This window comes from Xenopus laevis, chromosome 4S, assembly GCF_017654675.1.
Source record: "Xenopus laevis strain J_2021 chromosome 4S, Xenopus_laevis_v10.1, whole genome shotgun sequence".
Lineage (NCBI taxonomy): Eukaryota > Metazoa > Chordata > Amphibia > Anura > Pipidae > Xenopus > Xenopus laevis.
The window spans coordinates 6244091-6258992 of NC_054378.1; the positions used below are offsets into that span (position 1 = coordinate 6244091).

Genomic DNA, 14902 nt, shown 5'->3' on the forward strand with positions numbered 1-14902 from the left:
GACTGTTCCATTAAACCACGCCCACTTCGTTTCCAAGAGGACGCTGTTGCCATGGAGGCGCCTTATGATTATTATTATTCAGATATCACTGATATACCGTAATAAATAGTGATGTCCATCCATGGACCGACTCTGTGTAATGCTCTCAGATGGACACAATGTGAACAGTACAGCTTTGAATGTATGACAAGACTTTAGTTAGTGCTGCTTATTAGAAGGGGGGGACATAACCGTACAAGTCGCATTCCCTTTGCTTCGCAGCAAATAGTTTGTGTAAAGGCAGAGGAATGCTGCACATTGTAAGGCCGCAGTCACGTCTCCTCATCTCTCCGCCCTCCCTACTCTATTCGGCTCGTGGAGCTTGTGACGTCACGGGCATAGTCTCTTCTCGCGAGACTTCGGGGAAAAAACAGGAAGAGCAAAAGAGTCCCACAGTGAAGCAGGGCATTAAAGGAACAGTAACACTAAAAAAATGTATGTGACAAAGACTCTAAACTGCTTCAATAACAGCTCTATTGTGCATTAAATGGATACTGTCATGGGAAAAAAAAAAATTTTCAAAACACATCAGTTAATAGTGCTGCTCCAGCAGAATTCTGCACTGAAATCCATTTCTCAAAAGAGCAAACAGATTTTTTATATTCAATTTTGAAATCTGACATGGGGCTAGACATTTTGTCAATTTCCCAGCTGCCCCTGGTCATGTGACCTGTGCCTGCACTTTAGGAGAGAAATGCTTTCTGGCAGGCTGCTGTTTTTCCTTCTCAATGTAACTGAATGTGTCTCAGTGGGACCTGGATTTTACTATTGAGTGTTGTTCTTAGATCTACCAGGCAGCTGTTATCTTGTGTTAGGGAGCTGCTATCTGGTTACCTTCCCATTGTTCTGTTGTTTGGCTGCTGGAAGAGAAAAGGGATAAGTTTATTATATTCAATGCTTTGTCCAAAAAACATATTAAGTCTCTGCTTCCTGATGTACACTGTAGAATGGCGAAAGGGCGATTCTGCAAAATCCGAGGTGCGGCGCTCCACATCTCTGCTTAGACTGCTGAACCGGAAGCGAGTTTTTGCTGCTGTACTGAGGATTTTACAGACCTCTGCTACGGAACGCATTTTAGGACATCCTGTGGCGAAATACCCTTCCTTCCTGCAATGTCCTATGCCTTCTGAATGGCGCATCGGGTGCTTTTACCGTCACTCATCATCCAAATCTGCATGCGGCAAATCTTTTTGTCCCTCTTTCTATTTCCAAAATGTTGGGAGGTATGAGTAGGCAGAAGACAATGGATTATCTGCTTTGTATGCCCTTTAAGGAGAATTCAACCCCTTATTAAAAAAAAACCCCAATTTGTCCACTGTTAATCAATGAACCTCAGTGTTGGCACGGAGTTGGGGGGAGTCTAAAAATGTACTAAAATTCTTTGTTTGCACCATAATTTCTGTGCAGTCCTGCATGAGCCGATGGCTCAGAAAGATTATTAATTGCATCTATTTTTACCTACATATAACAGGAAGAGACAGTCGGAGGATGCTGGGAATTGTAGTTCTACAGTTTAAAACTAATAAGTTTGGGAGTGGTTGGTAAATATGGTGTTAAGATTTAGTATTTAAAATCATCTCTCACACAAACGTATACAGTTATTTCAGATTTTTAATACACGTCCATTCAGGGCAACAGAATGTGTGTAAATATAAATTATGTCCATCACTCGATTATAGTATAAAACCGTAATTTATAAAAAAAAACAAAAAACCTTTGCTCCTTATGGAGGATGTGCTGGGTTTTTTAACACAAGATAAATAAGTTTATTTCAGTATACTATTCTGTATAAGTATTAAATACACATCTTGCCCACTTAATAGATAAGGAATTAAAGGAGAACTAAACCCTAAAAATTAATGTGGCTAAAAATGGCATATTTTATATAGTGAACTTATTGCACGAGGCTAAAGTTTGAGCTTGTCAATAGCAGCAATGATCCAGGACTTCAAACTTGTCACAGGGGGTCACCATCTTGGAAAGTGTCTGTGACACTCACATGCTCAGTGGGCTCTGATTGGCTGTTGAGAAGCTAAGCTTAGGGCTCGTCACTAATTATCCAGCAGAAAATGAGCTTCCCTGGCTGTAATATAAGCTGATGCTACAGGTTTGCTGATTATTAAATTCTGATGCTAATTGCACTGGTTTCTGTGCTGCCATGTAGTAATTATGTGTATTAATTACTAATCAGCCTTATATTGTGACATTTCTATTCTATGTGTACTGTATATTGTGAGTGGGTCCCTAAGCTCAGTAAGTGACAGCAGCACAGAGCATGTGCAGTGAATCAGCAGAAAAGAAGATGGGGAGCTACTGGGGCATCTTTGGAGACACAGATCTTTACTGCTAAAGGGCTGTGGTTGCCTTGGGCTGGTACAGAAGCACAAAACATCATGTGCAGCATTTCTAGCTACTTCTTTAGTTTAACTTTCCTTCTCCTTTAATGCCATGTGTCTGTATCCCAGGATATTATACTGATCATCACTGAACTTGTTCCTTGGAATTATTCGGCTGTTAAGTTTGCTTTCCATTCTTCTCAAGCTCCTCCAGCTCCTGCTGCCACCCCAGAAGCTGAACAAATCGTTTAATTCCAGTGGTCACCTCTCCAAGTACCAGCACATTAAGCCCTTGGGAGCCACGTGCAAAAGGTCCAACCGGATCACGATTAATGAGGACACGGGGGGCGGATGAAGGGACTGCATAAACCAGACTGGCAAATGGTTCCACCTGAAAAAAACAGTACATTAAAATTGGACATAATCTATTTACAGAGCAATAGTATATTCTATAAAAGGCCATAAAGGTGCTGATAATATCATAGGAAACAAATTTTCAGTACGATGGATGTAGTTTGAATATCGGTCATTTTTGTGGATTGGGCCTCTTTAAAAATTTTAGCAACCAATGCATCATATCTGCTGCTACATGGTGCATCAGCAGATGGAGGAGCTGCAATTCCGTTCTTAACCTCCTGCAGTTCCCACTGGCTGTCTGGCAAATAACTGGAAAAATAGTAGGGATGCACCGAATCTAGGATTCGGTTCTGGATTCAGCCTTTTTGAGCAGGATTCGGATTCAGCATATGCAAATTAGGGGCGGGAGAGAAATCACAGCTGAATCACGGGCTCAATTATACCAAACCACGCCCATTTTCCCATAAGCCTCTCCTCTTTCACAGCCTACAATTTACACTCTTTCATTTTGGGGCCCCTTGCTAACATACATAGATTATTTTGCCCCAAAACACAATGTCAAGGACACACGATCGGCTTTCCTTTTTGCAAAAGGAGAAAAGTGATCAGCTTCCATCAGTTCAACAAACAGACACAGCGTTGGCCTGTGTTCCGCTTTGCTTAGTGAAATTATTGCCTAAAATTTAGGCTTTCACATGTTAGTAGGGTTGCCACCTTTTTTGGAAAAAAATACCAGCCTTCCTCTATATTTTGATTTTTTCCCTATTAATAACATTGGGGTCAAGTAACATTTTTACTTGATACTGGCCAGGTGGCAACCCTACATGTTAGGCAAAATTCTACTCAGTGTATGTCAATGCTATGTGCGGCTACTTGAAGCAGAGGATTGGGGTTTTTTATGCCCACATACAAGATGTACTACCTCTCAACTGTCCCGTTTTTCGCTGGACAGTCCCGATTGTGACAGCTCACAAAAAAAGTAGGTATGCACCGAATCCAGGATTCGGTTCGGGATTCGGCCAGGATTCTGCCTATTTCAGTAGGATTTGGGCGGGAGGGAAATCACGGCCGAATACAAAATAGTGGATTCGGTGCATCCCTAAAAAAAAGAAAGGGGCAGTATAGTGTATGGCCCCCTCAAAATTGCATTTTAGGAGTGGGTCACATTGATTAGCTAGTATTCTCGTTAGTGACTTAGCACTAGTGATGGGCGAATTTGCGCGAAACTGAGCCGGCGTCTTGTTTTTGACGCCGGCGTCCGTTTTTTTCCGAATTTTTTTTGACGCCAGCGAATGTTTGCGGGCGTTTCGCAAATTTTTTCGCCGGTAGCGAATCGCGCAAATTCGCGCCTGGCGAATACATTCGCCAATCACTGATTAGCACTGTATACAAAGTGATTTAGGTAGTAAAGTATTTAATCAACTTTAGTTTTAAGATTAAAGAGAGTAAAGACAGCATATGATTTGATCCTTTGAGAGACACTTATATGATTTAACATTTGAATGTCCCAACTGACTGACAATACACAAACATATTATTATTATTATGCTTAAAATAAGAAGATAAAATTGTTCTTAAATAACTGAAATATCTTGAATAATCAGAAGCTCATTTTGCTAATGGAACTTTGTCTTTTCTTCACATCCTGAGATGATACCCCCAAGCCCCCACATCACGCTCACCTCCAGAGATGTACCAATGACAAACAACAAATCTGCTCGGGGGAAGTCTGTCAGGTGTAGCAGGAAGCGAGGTGGGAGCTGCTCTCCAAAAAACACAATGTCAGCTTTGATGAGACCCCCACATGAAGAACAGAGGGGAACTCGAGACTCCATCACAGCTTTCTGCAAAAAAGACATCTTCATTTTCATGCAGCTTCTTTGTGCCAGAGCAAAAGTGCCTTGTACAGGTATCCATTATCCGGAAAACCGTTTTCCAGAAAGCTCCGAATTACGGAATTTCCATCTCCCATAGGCTCCATTTTATCCAAATAATCCAAATTTTTTAAAACAATTTCCTTTTTCTTTGTAATAATAAAACAGTAGCTTGTACTTGATCCAAACAAACATATAATTTATCCTTATTGGAAGCAGAAACAATATATTGGGTTTCATTTATGTTTAAGTGCTTTTCTAGTAGATTTAAGGTATGAAGATCCATTATCCGGAAAACCCCAGGTCCCGAGCATTCTGGATAACAGTTCCATACCTGTATCTCATACACAAAAGCAAACTTGGCTTTAGGTGAACACAATTAGGAACACCCAATGTGGACATAGTTATAATTATCAGGACACATTTACTTTGCTATCTTTAGGATATACTCAAGGAGGAAACAGAACTTACCTGAAAAGTCTCACCAGGGTAAGATTTGAGGCACATGGTACATGTTGCAGAGGAAAATGAGCCGTGAGCTTCCACCAACTTTTCTGATGGTATCCCGGCCGCTAAACATAGAAAAGCAGACAAAGACTGTGTGATGTATAGGCCACTGAAAGGGGTTGTTCACGTTCAAACACCTAGGGGCAGATTTACTAAGCTTGAGTGAATATTTCGAATCCAAAAATATTTGAATTTCGAAGTAATTTTTTGGGTACTTCGATCGAATCGAATGATTCAAAGTAAAAGTTGTTCGACCATTCTATAATCGAAGTACTGTCTCTTTAAAAAATCCTTTGACTCAAAATCGCCAAATAAAAGCTACCAAATTGAATGTTAGCCTATGGGGACATTGTAGATAGGTTTTGGGCACTTTTTATGATAGAATAAAAATCATTCGATCGATCGCTTAAAATCTTTCGAATCGTTCCATTCGAACGATTTTATCATTCGATCAAACGATTTTTATTTTATTGTTTGATCGAACCTTTTGCGCTAAAATCCTTCGAATCCGATATTCAAATTCGAAGGATTTTACTTCGAGGGTCAAATTCGAGGGTTTTTTAACCCTCGAAATTCGACCCTTGATAAATCTGCCCCTTAGTTGGTTTCAGATAGTTCACACCAATTACTTTCTATTTTCTATGTGTGTCTGTTTTTCTAATATTCAAGTTTAAAGTGTTATGTTTCATCTTCTAAAGCTGCTCTGGGAATGGGGGGGTCGCCGACCCTGTAAACTGTTCTAAATTGATACATTTAGTTGATATATTTCGTATCTTTGAATCCCTGAGCTTTTTAAAGGCAGCTGTTGGATTTGATACAATAGTTGCCGATACTCCAGAGAGGCTGCTGAGAAATGGATCAAATAAAAGTTGCAAAATTGTAAGAGTTTAGAGTCTGTGCCTGAATTACTGAGCAGCCAGACTCAAACACCAGAAACAGAGGCACTAAACTTTAAATTTAGATTTTGAAAAAAAAACGGTAACAAATAAATAACGGAAAGTAATTGAAAAATTGAAAAGTCTGTATTTCTGGGGAAAAATCTGAAAACATCTGAACTGAAAAAAGTGTTTGAAAGGTGAACAACCCCTTTATCGGAACAGTTCAGTGTAAAAATAAAAACTGGGTAAATAGATAGGTTGTGCAAAATAAAATATGTATCTAATATAGTTAGTTAGTCAAAAATGTAATGTATAAAGGCTGGAGTGACTGGATGTGTAACATAACAGCCAGAACACTACTTCCTGCTTTGCAGCTCTCTAACTCTGAGTTAGTCAGTGACTTTAAGAGGGGTCACATGGGACATAACTGTTCAGTGAGTTTGCAATTGATCCTCAGCATTCAGCTCAGATTCAAAAGCAAATGGTTATGACCAATGTTGCTCCCCCTCAAGTCTCTGATTGGTTACTTCCTGGTAACCAATCAGTGAAAGCCAAAAAGCAGGAAGTAGTGTTCTGGCTATTATGTTAGACATCCAGTCACTCCAGCCTTTATACATTACATACCACGATAATAAACACACTTTGCAGTAATTGCTGCGTGGGCTTGTTCCTACCTTATGAATGTTATAGTTCATTTAAGGACTTATTTGTGTAGATTACCTGGTTGCTTTCCTAAAATTCTTTTGGAATCCTATACTGAAGTCTGACCAATGTTGGTGGTCAACATTATTTGATGTTCTAGGTATTATTGGAAATATCCAGGTCAGCGATGCTTCCTCATTTGTTCCTCTTTAGGTGAAACTATAGGCCTTCACTACATATGGTAGTAAATGAATCCCACTATTTGGCTTAATAAGCTACATAAGGCCGGCCTTTGAATTTGACAAATAACGGGGGCCCCGTAGGGAATCACCCAATGAAGCAGCGGAACAAGGACAATGTCTCTACCTCTCTCTAATCCATCAATATTCTGTGTGTAGAGACGTAGCAGCACCTTCTTGTCATTGAGTAAGCGGAGGAAGTGATGAGCAGTGTTTGGGTGGTGATGCCCGGGAAGGAGATCTCGGGCTAGATGCAAGAAAGGTTGGGGTTCCCTGAGGAAGTATCTCAAATCAAAGATTGCTTCAGGGTAAGGAAGGTTGTATTCTTGCAGTCTGCTGTATAGTCCGCTTGTGGGAGACCTGAGGGGATAAAAAGCCAAGAACAAAAGAGCACAGTGACAAAACATCTGACTGGATAAGCTATTGGCCTATTGCTTTTAACTTGAAGTAGTCTTAAAGGAGAACTAAACCCTAGAAATGAATTTGGCTAAAAATGGCATATTTTATATAGTGAACTTATTGCACGAGGCTAAAGTTTGAGCTTGTCAATAGCAGCAATGATCCAGGACTTCAAACTTGTCACAGGGGGTCACCATCTTGGAAAGTGTCTGTGACGCTCACATGCTCAGTGGGCTCTGATTGGCTGTTGAGAAGCTAAGCTTAGGGCTCGTCACTAATTATCCAGCAGAAAATGAGCTTCCCTGGCTGTAATATAAGCTGATGCTACAGGTTTGCTGATTATTCAATTCTGATGCTAATTGCACTGGTTTTTGTGCTGCCATGTAGTAATTATGTGTATTAATTACTAATCAGCCTTATATTGTGACATTTCTATTCTATGTGTACTGTATATTGTGAGTGGCTCCCTAAGCTCAGTAAGTGACAGCAGCACAGAGCATGTGAATCAGCAGAAAAGAAGACGGGGAGCTACTGGGGCATCTTTGGAGACACAGATCTTTACTGCTAAAGGGCTGTGGTTGCCTTGGGCTGGTACAGAAGCACAAAACATCATGTACAACCCTACGTCTTTAGTTCTCCTTTAAAGGGGTTGTTCACCTTTAAACCAACTTTTAGTATGATGTAAAGATGGATATTGTGAGGCAATTTGTAATTGGTTTTCATTTTTTATTATTTGTGGTTTTTGAGTTATTTAGCTTTTTATCCAGCAGCTCTCCAGTTTGCAGTTTCAGCAATCTGCTAGGGTTCCAAATTCCCCTAGCAACCATGCATTGATTTAAATATGAGAATATAATATGAACAGGAGAGGGTCTGAATAGAAAGAGGAGTAATAAAAAGTAGCAACAGCAATAACTTTGTAGCCTTACAGAGCATTTGTTTTTAGATGGGGTCAGTGACCCCCATTTGAAAGCTGGAAAGAGTCTGAAGAAAAAGGCAAATAACGCAAACACTATAAAATATAAATAATGAAGACATATTACAAAGTTGCTAGGAATTGGACAGTCTATAACATACTAAAAGTTACCTCAAAGGGATAGAAGAGCAAAGGATGGATAGAGAAGCAGAATTTGGGAAGCAGAGATGGGAGGGGCACAGTGTAATGGGGTTCAATGAGAGCAGTGTGAGGGACACAGTTTGCAATATACACAGGTTGCACACACTAAGGGCAGGGATAAAAGGGCACAGCTAGTGAGGGAATCTTGTTTAAAAAAGTAATACAGGTAAGGGACCTATTATCCAGAATGCTCGGGACCTGGGGGTTTCCGGATAATGGGTCTTTCCGTAATTTGGATCTTCATACCTTAAGTCTACTAGAAAATCATATAAACATTAAATAAACCCAATAGGCTGGTTCTGCTTCCAATAAGGATTAATTATATCTTAGTTTTGATCCACTACAAGATACGGTTTTATTATTACAGAATAAAAGGAAATCATTTTTAAAAATTTTAATTATGTGATTATAATGAAGTCTATAGGAGATGGCCTTTCCGTAATTCGGAACTTTCTGGATAACGGGTCCCATACCTGTATTCAGAATAGGGATGCACCGAATCCAGGATTCGGTTCGGGATTTGGCCTTTTTCAGCAGGATTCAGCCGAATCCTTCTGCCAGGCTGAACCTGAATCCTAATTTCTAGGGATGGGCAAATTTTTTCGCCTTGTTTCGCTGTGGAAATGATGCCCATAGACTTGTATGGCGGCGTGCGTCCAAAAAAAAAAAGCTGCGCGATAAAAAAAATTTCGCCACGCGTCAAAATTTTTTGGACGCCCATAGACTTTAATGGGCATCGCCGACATTTGCCGGAGACAAATTTTTGGCGAAACGAAACAGGTCGAATTTGCCCATCCCTACTAATTTGCATTATTGGCCTATTGCTTTGAACTTAAGTAGTCTTAAAGGATAACAAAACCCTATATATTAATATGGCTAAAAATGCCATATTTTATATAGTGAACTTATTGCACCAGTCAAATTCGCCCATCCCTGCTAATTTGCATATGCAAATTACTGGCTGGAGGGAAATCGCGTGAATTTTTGTCACAAAACAAGGAAGTAAAAAATGTTTTCCCCTTCCCACCTCTTATTTACATACGCAAATTAGGATTCGGATTCAGTTCGGTATTTGGCCGAATCTTTCGCGAAGGATTCGGGGGTTCGACTGAATCCAAAATAGTGGATCCAATAGGAACTTTTGGAGCTCATAGGATTTCCGTCACCTGAAATCTGGGATTCCACTGTCTGTACTGATACCAGCCCCCACCATAACTAGTATCCTCCGGTACAGGCCTTCCTTTATTTGTAGAGCTACGTCCTCAAGGGATAGACAGGTGTTCCTACTGTCACCACCCCCTCCAAAATGTGCGCTGTTCTGACTCCATGCCCTCCTGTGAATGAAAAGATTTTCAGCTGGGATATTTCACTTGCTTTTAAGATGAAACCAGTGCAGAACAACGTTTAACCAAAATAATAATGAATGAATAATAAACCATTTAAGGCATGTAAACTGTATGTATTTTCCCTGTTTTACACTGGGCTGTAGCTATCAAAATGCTAGAGCAGAATTCTGTGTGTCCACCTAAAAATGTTGGTTCCTTTTTGAGTCTATTTGGCTTAACACAATAAGACACTAAAAGAAAAGTTAACCTAAAGTTCTTAAAATAAAGCCAAAGAAAAAGGTGATGCAAAAATCATAGTTTTTACTATTGAGTGCTGTTCTTAGATCTACCAGGCAGCTGTTATCTTGTGTTAGGGAGCTGTTATCTGGTTACCTTCCCATTGTTCTTTTGTTTGGCTGCTGGGGGGGAAAAGGGAGGGGGTGATATCACTCCAACTTGCAGTACAGCAGTAAAGAGTGATTGAAGTTTATCAGAGCACAAGTCACATGACTGGGGGCAGCTGGGAAACTGACAATATGTCTAGCCCCACGTCAGATTGAAAAACTGAATATAATAAAATCTGTTTGCTCTTTTGAAAAATGGATTTCAGTGCAGAATTCTTCGGGAGCAGCACTATTAACTGATTCATTTTGAAAAAACATGTTTTCCCCTTTAATACCAGTCTCAAATTGAATCCACATCCTGCTTGGCTAATTAGCATTTGATTTAGATGCATGCTACAGACTGAACTTGTTTATTTGCAGCCGCAGTATGCATCTAAATTAATTGGTAACTAGCCATGCAGGACATGGAGTCAGCTTGTGGCTGGTATTAATGGAGTGAGGTGGCAACCGTCGTCCCACACCTTTGGTGCATTCTGGTGCATATTACTAAGCATAAAGCATTGCACTATGGGTACTGCTTGTCAAGGCTAGCATCAACACCCACTTAGTGCCTTCATTAATACACTGCCTCAGGCATAAGATATGTTAATATGGAGGTGCACCAGTCAGCTGCACAACCACACACAGGCTGGATCCCACAAATAAAGATAAAGAACAGCTGCTCTGGTAAAAACCTAGAAGGTCATTTGGGGCAGAATGGAAAAGGGTCTCCTCCTGGATATGGTCAGCAGGTTGTCCTATTCCAATTGGATTCCATTTTTTTCAAGGATTAACTTATAAGAGCAGGTTTAAATCATAATACATCTTATTTTTCGGATATGATCATTTGATCAGTACAAGTAGTTACTGGATTTCAAGAAAGGCTCCTCGGCTGTCACTCAAGCACCTTTTATGTAGATTTCGATTTTTCCTTGAGAACAATGGTTGGGCAGGTAGTCCATTTCCACCGACATGAGCCAACAGCTGATCCTGTCTTACAGTGCAAGAAAATGCATGTCCCCTCCTCACTGCAATAAAAAAAAGGAAGCCATCATTATTGGAGAATATATCTTAAAGGAGAACTGAAGCTTAACTAAAGAAGTAGCCAGAAATGTTGTACTGTATGTTTTGTGCTTCTGTACCAGCCCAAGGCAACCACAGCCCTTTAGCAGTAAAGATCTGTGTCTCCAAAGATGCCCCAGTAGCTCCCCATCTTCTTTTCTGCTGATTCACTGCACATGCTCTGTGCTGCTGTCACTTACTGAGCTTAGGGAGCCACTCACAATATACAGTACACATAGAATAGAAATGTCACAATATAAGGCTGATTAGTAATTAATACACATAATTACTACATGGCAGCACAGAAACCAGTGCAATTAGCATCAGAATTGAATAATCAGCAAACCTGTAGCATCAGCTTATATTACAGCCAGGGAAGCTCATTTTCTGCTGCTGGATAATTAGTGACGAGCCCTAAGCTTAGCTTCTCAACAGCCAATCAGAGCCCACTGAGCATGTGAGTGTCACAGACACTTTCCAAGATGGTGACCCCCTGTGACAAGTTTGAAGTCCTGGATCATTGCTGCTATTGACAAGCTCAAACTTTAGCCTCCTGCAATAAGTTCATTATAAAAATATGCCTTTTTTAGCCATATTCATTTTTAGGGTTTAGTTCTCCTTTAAGGAGAAAATCAGCCCCATACAGTTGGTTTAAAGTGTGTCCACTAACCCTTGGATACCCTTGGATAAGGTGCCTTATCCAGTGCCATTGTGCAATTGCACCTTTAGGGGCAGATTTTTCAAGGATTGAATTTCGAATTTGAAAAACGTTGATATTCGAATTCAAAAAGACCAACCGAAATTAAAGTTTTTTTTGGCCAAATAGGTCAGTTTTCAATCAAATAGGTCAGTTTTCAATATAATTGGAATCGTAGTAATAGTGCATTCGAATAGTACGATTCAAAGTTTTTCAAAAAAAAAAAACCTTCAATTTTTCAAAGTCTACCAATTGACTCCAGATGGGTTCTAGGAGGTCCCCCATAGGCTAAAATAGCAATTTGGCAGGTTTTAGATGGCGAGAGACAGTACATGATAAATTTCCAAATTCTAATTTTCTTCAAATTCAAATTGAATTTGGACTATTTTTTTTAATTAGAATTTTCACTTCAACCTTTGATAAATCTGCCCCTTAGTATGTCCTACTCAATATGACATTATGGGGCAGATTTATCAAGGATCGAAGTGAAAATTCTAATTAAAAAAATTTAAATTTCGAGCTATTTTTTGTGTACTTTGACGAGGGAATAGCCCAAATTTGATTTGAATGTCGAAATTTATCATGTACTGTCTCTTTAAAACTTCGACCATTCGCCATCTAAAACCTGCCGAATTGCTGTTTTAGCCTATTTTTTTTAATACATTTTGGTTGGTCTTTTTTTATTCTAATTTTGACCTTTTTTTTTTATTCGAAATTCGATATAAATCTGCCCCTATATGAACCTAAATATGTGGTAGATCAGCCAGACAGGTGCAATTTATGTATATGGTAATGTGCTGTTAGATATAGAAATAAATAATAATTGTTTCATATAACCTCATTTTTAATTACTAGGTATCAATAAAATATTGGCTAAGGCCTTTACAATATTATTAAACCAGAAATAGACGTAATATAGAAATTTAAGGAATTGTTATAATTTACCTGTCGCCTTTGTCTGTGTTACAAATCCCCAGATCAGGCTCTTGAGATTGTGTCTTGCAAGTGCATTGATCAAGACCATCCTCTACACAAACAAAAATATATGATTATTACAAACCCATACAGTGATACAGCAGCTACACTACAGAATACGTTGGTGATACAGATAAATTGCAATGGTATCAGCCATATCACACACTGTACATATTGGATTCCCTACATGTGTTATAATTACAAATCTTCATGTGTGTATACTATAAGGGGCAGATTTAATATGGTTCAAATTCTCCATCAAAACGGTCAAATTCGACTAGGGAATTATCCAAACTCGATTCGAGTTTTTTTTAAAATTTTCGAGATTTATCATACTCTGGCCCTTTAAGAATTCAATTAAACTACTGGTCACCTAAAACCTGCCGAATTACTGTATAAGTCAATGGGATGGGTGCAGAGATCGATTTGGAGACGTTTGTAGCCTTCCTGACATTGAAGTTTTTTTCGGAGAAAAAAACTCGAATCGAGTTTGGTCGAATTCGTTTTGAGTTTTCGGGTCGGTAAAATTAGTCCGAGCATTTTTTATAATAAATTTCCGCAAATTGAATTTCGAGTAAAATCAAATTCATGTGAGTTAAAATAAACCTCACATGAATACAAAATTCGAATCTTGATTGATAAATCTGCCCTATAATGTCATATCGAGTAGGACATACTAAGGGGCAGATTTTTAAAAGGTTGAAGTGAAAATTCTAATTAAAAAAATTCGAACTTCGAGCTAATTTTTGTTCAGTTTGACTAGGGAATAGTCCAAATTCGATTTGAATTTGAAGAAAATCAGAATTTGGAAATTTATCATGTATTGTCTCTTTAAAAATTCGACTTCGACCATTCGCCATCTAAATAAATAGGAAGGCCAGTGATCCCAATGTTATTAATAGGGAATAAAGATAAATATATAGGAAGGTCAGTGATCCCAATGTTATTAATAGGGAATAAAGATAAATATATAGGAAGGTCAGTGATCCCAATGTTATTAATAGGGAATAAAGATAAATATATAGGAAGGTCAGTGATCCCAGTGTTATTAATAGGGAATAAAGATAAATATATAGGAAGGTCAGTGATCCCAATGTTATTAATAGGGAATAAAGATAAATATATAGGAAGGTCAGTGATCCCAATGTTATTAATAGGGAATAAAGATAAATATATAGGAAGGTCAGTGATCCCAATGTTATTAATAGGGAATAAAGATAAATATATAGGAAGGTCAGTGATCCCAATGTTATTAATAGGGAATAAAGATAAATATATAGGAAGGTCAGTGATCCCAATGTTATTAATAGGGAATAAAGATAAATATATAGGAAGGTCAGTGATCCCAATGTTATTAATAGGGAATAAAGATAAATATATAGGAAGGTCAGTGATCCCAATGTTATTAATAGGGAATAAAGATAAATAAATATATAGGAAGGCCGGTATTTTTTTCCAGAAAAGGTGGCAACCCTAACTCCGCCCCGGCGTCATAAATCCACTGACATCATTGTGTCTTCCTCTGATGTCATCATGCCCATTCCATCATCACTGCCCCGCCCCAATACTATCTGCACCGCCCACTTTGTGACTGCAAGGGGTTAAATCAGCACAGGGAGCCTGGAAACAACAGAATTGCAAAGACATTATAACAAGAGAATAGTGACAATGATACAAACACTTTCTCCAATTCGCAAAGAGAATGTTTTGTCCAATTTGCTGACAAACCAGGGTCTTTTTTTGGGGGGAGGAGTCAAAACCCTTCAGTGTAAAAGCGGAAGAGCAGCTATAATTGGCTGAATGACCAGACAGACTTAGTTATCGCTGATATGAACCCGCTATGAAACTTGTGCGCCTATTTCTACACACTGTCCGCAATTATCCCTGAGTAAAGCACAAAACGCTTCACGTAATCTCAATACATACGTCTCCACGAAAGACAAAGCGTCAGCCAATGAGAGCAGGCGTCGGTGACGCTGCGCGCGGTATATTCTGGGAGATGTAGTTTGCTTGGTGCGCTTTACGGCAGAGCGTTAGCGGAAGTGAGTGTGCAGATTGCCTTTAGAAACTTCCGG

General features: G+C 39.1%; 1 protein-coding gene across 4 annotated transcripts; it reads right to left on the bottom strand.

Moving 5' to 3' along the window:
• Window positions 1–2288: 2288 nt before the first annotated feature.
• On the bottom strand, window positions 2289–14892 carry sirt3.1.S (sirtuin 3 S homeolog). Of its 4 annotated transcripts, none has more exons than XM_041560868.1 (8): window positions 14754–14892; window positions 12798–12879; window positions 10962–11121; window positions 9552–9719; window positions 7000–7232; window positions 5078–5178; window positions 4415–4576; window positions 2289–2766 (listed from the first exon to the last, which is right to left on the bottom strand). In XM_041560868.1, the coding sequence occupies exons 2-8, from the start codon at window positions 12874–12876 to the stop codon at window positions 2554–2556; spliced, it is 1116 nt and encodes a 371-aa protein (XP_041416802.1). In that variant the 5' UTR covers window positions 12877–12879; window positions 14754–14892; the 3' UTR covers window positions 2289–2553. The 4 variants fall into 4 exon arrangements, with proteins under 4 accessions (XP_041416802.1, XP_041416803.1, XP_041416804.1 ...); XM_041560869.1 differs by lacking the exon at window positions 14754–14892 and adding an exon at window positions 14507–14731 and having other exon boundaries at window positions 2377–2766; XM_018260107.2 differs by having other exon boundaries at window positions 2380–2766; window positions 11001–11121.
• Window positions 14893–14902: the final 10 nt, after the last annotated feature.

Coding starts and splice junctions, on each gene's coding strand:
- sirt3.1.S (XM_041560868.1), bottom strand. CDS start 12,876: ATGGTCTTGATCAATGCACTTGCAAGACACAATCTCAAGAGCCTGATC. Junction 7,233..9,551: donor AGTGGAATCCCAGATTTCAG/GTGACGGAAATC, acceptor TTATCCCCTCAG/GTCTCCCACAAGCGGACTAT. Junction 2,767..4,414: donor TCATTGGTACATCTCTGGAG/GTGAGCGTGATG, acceptor TGTTTTTTTCAG/GTGGAACCATTTGCCAGTCT.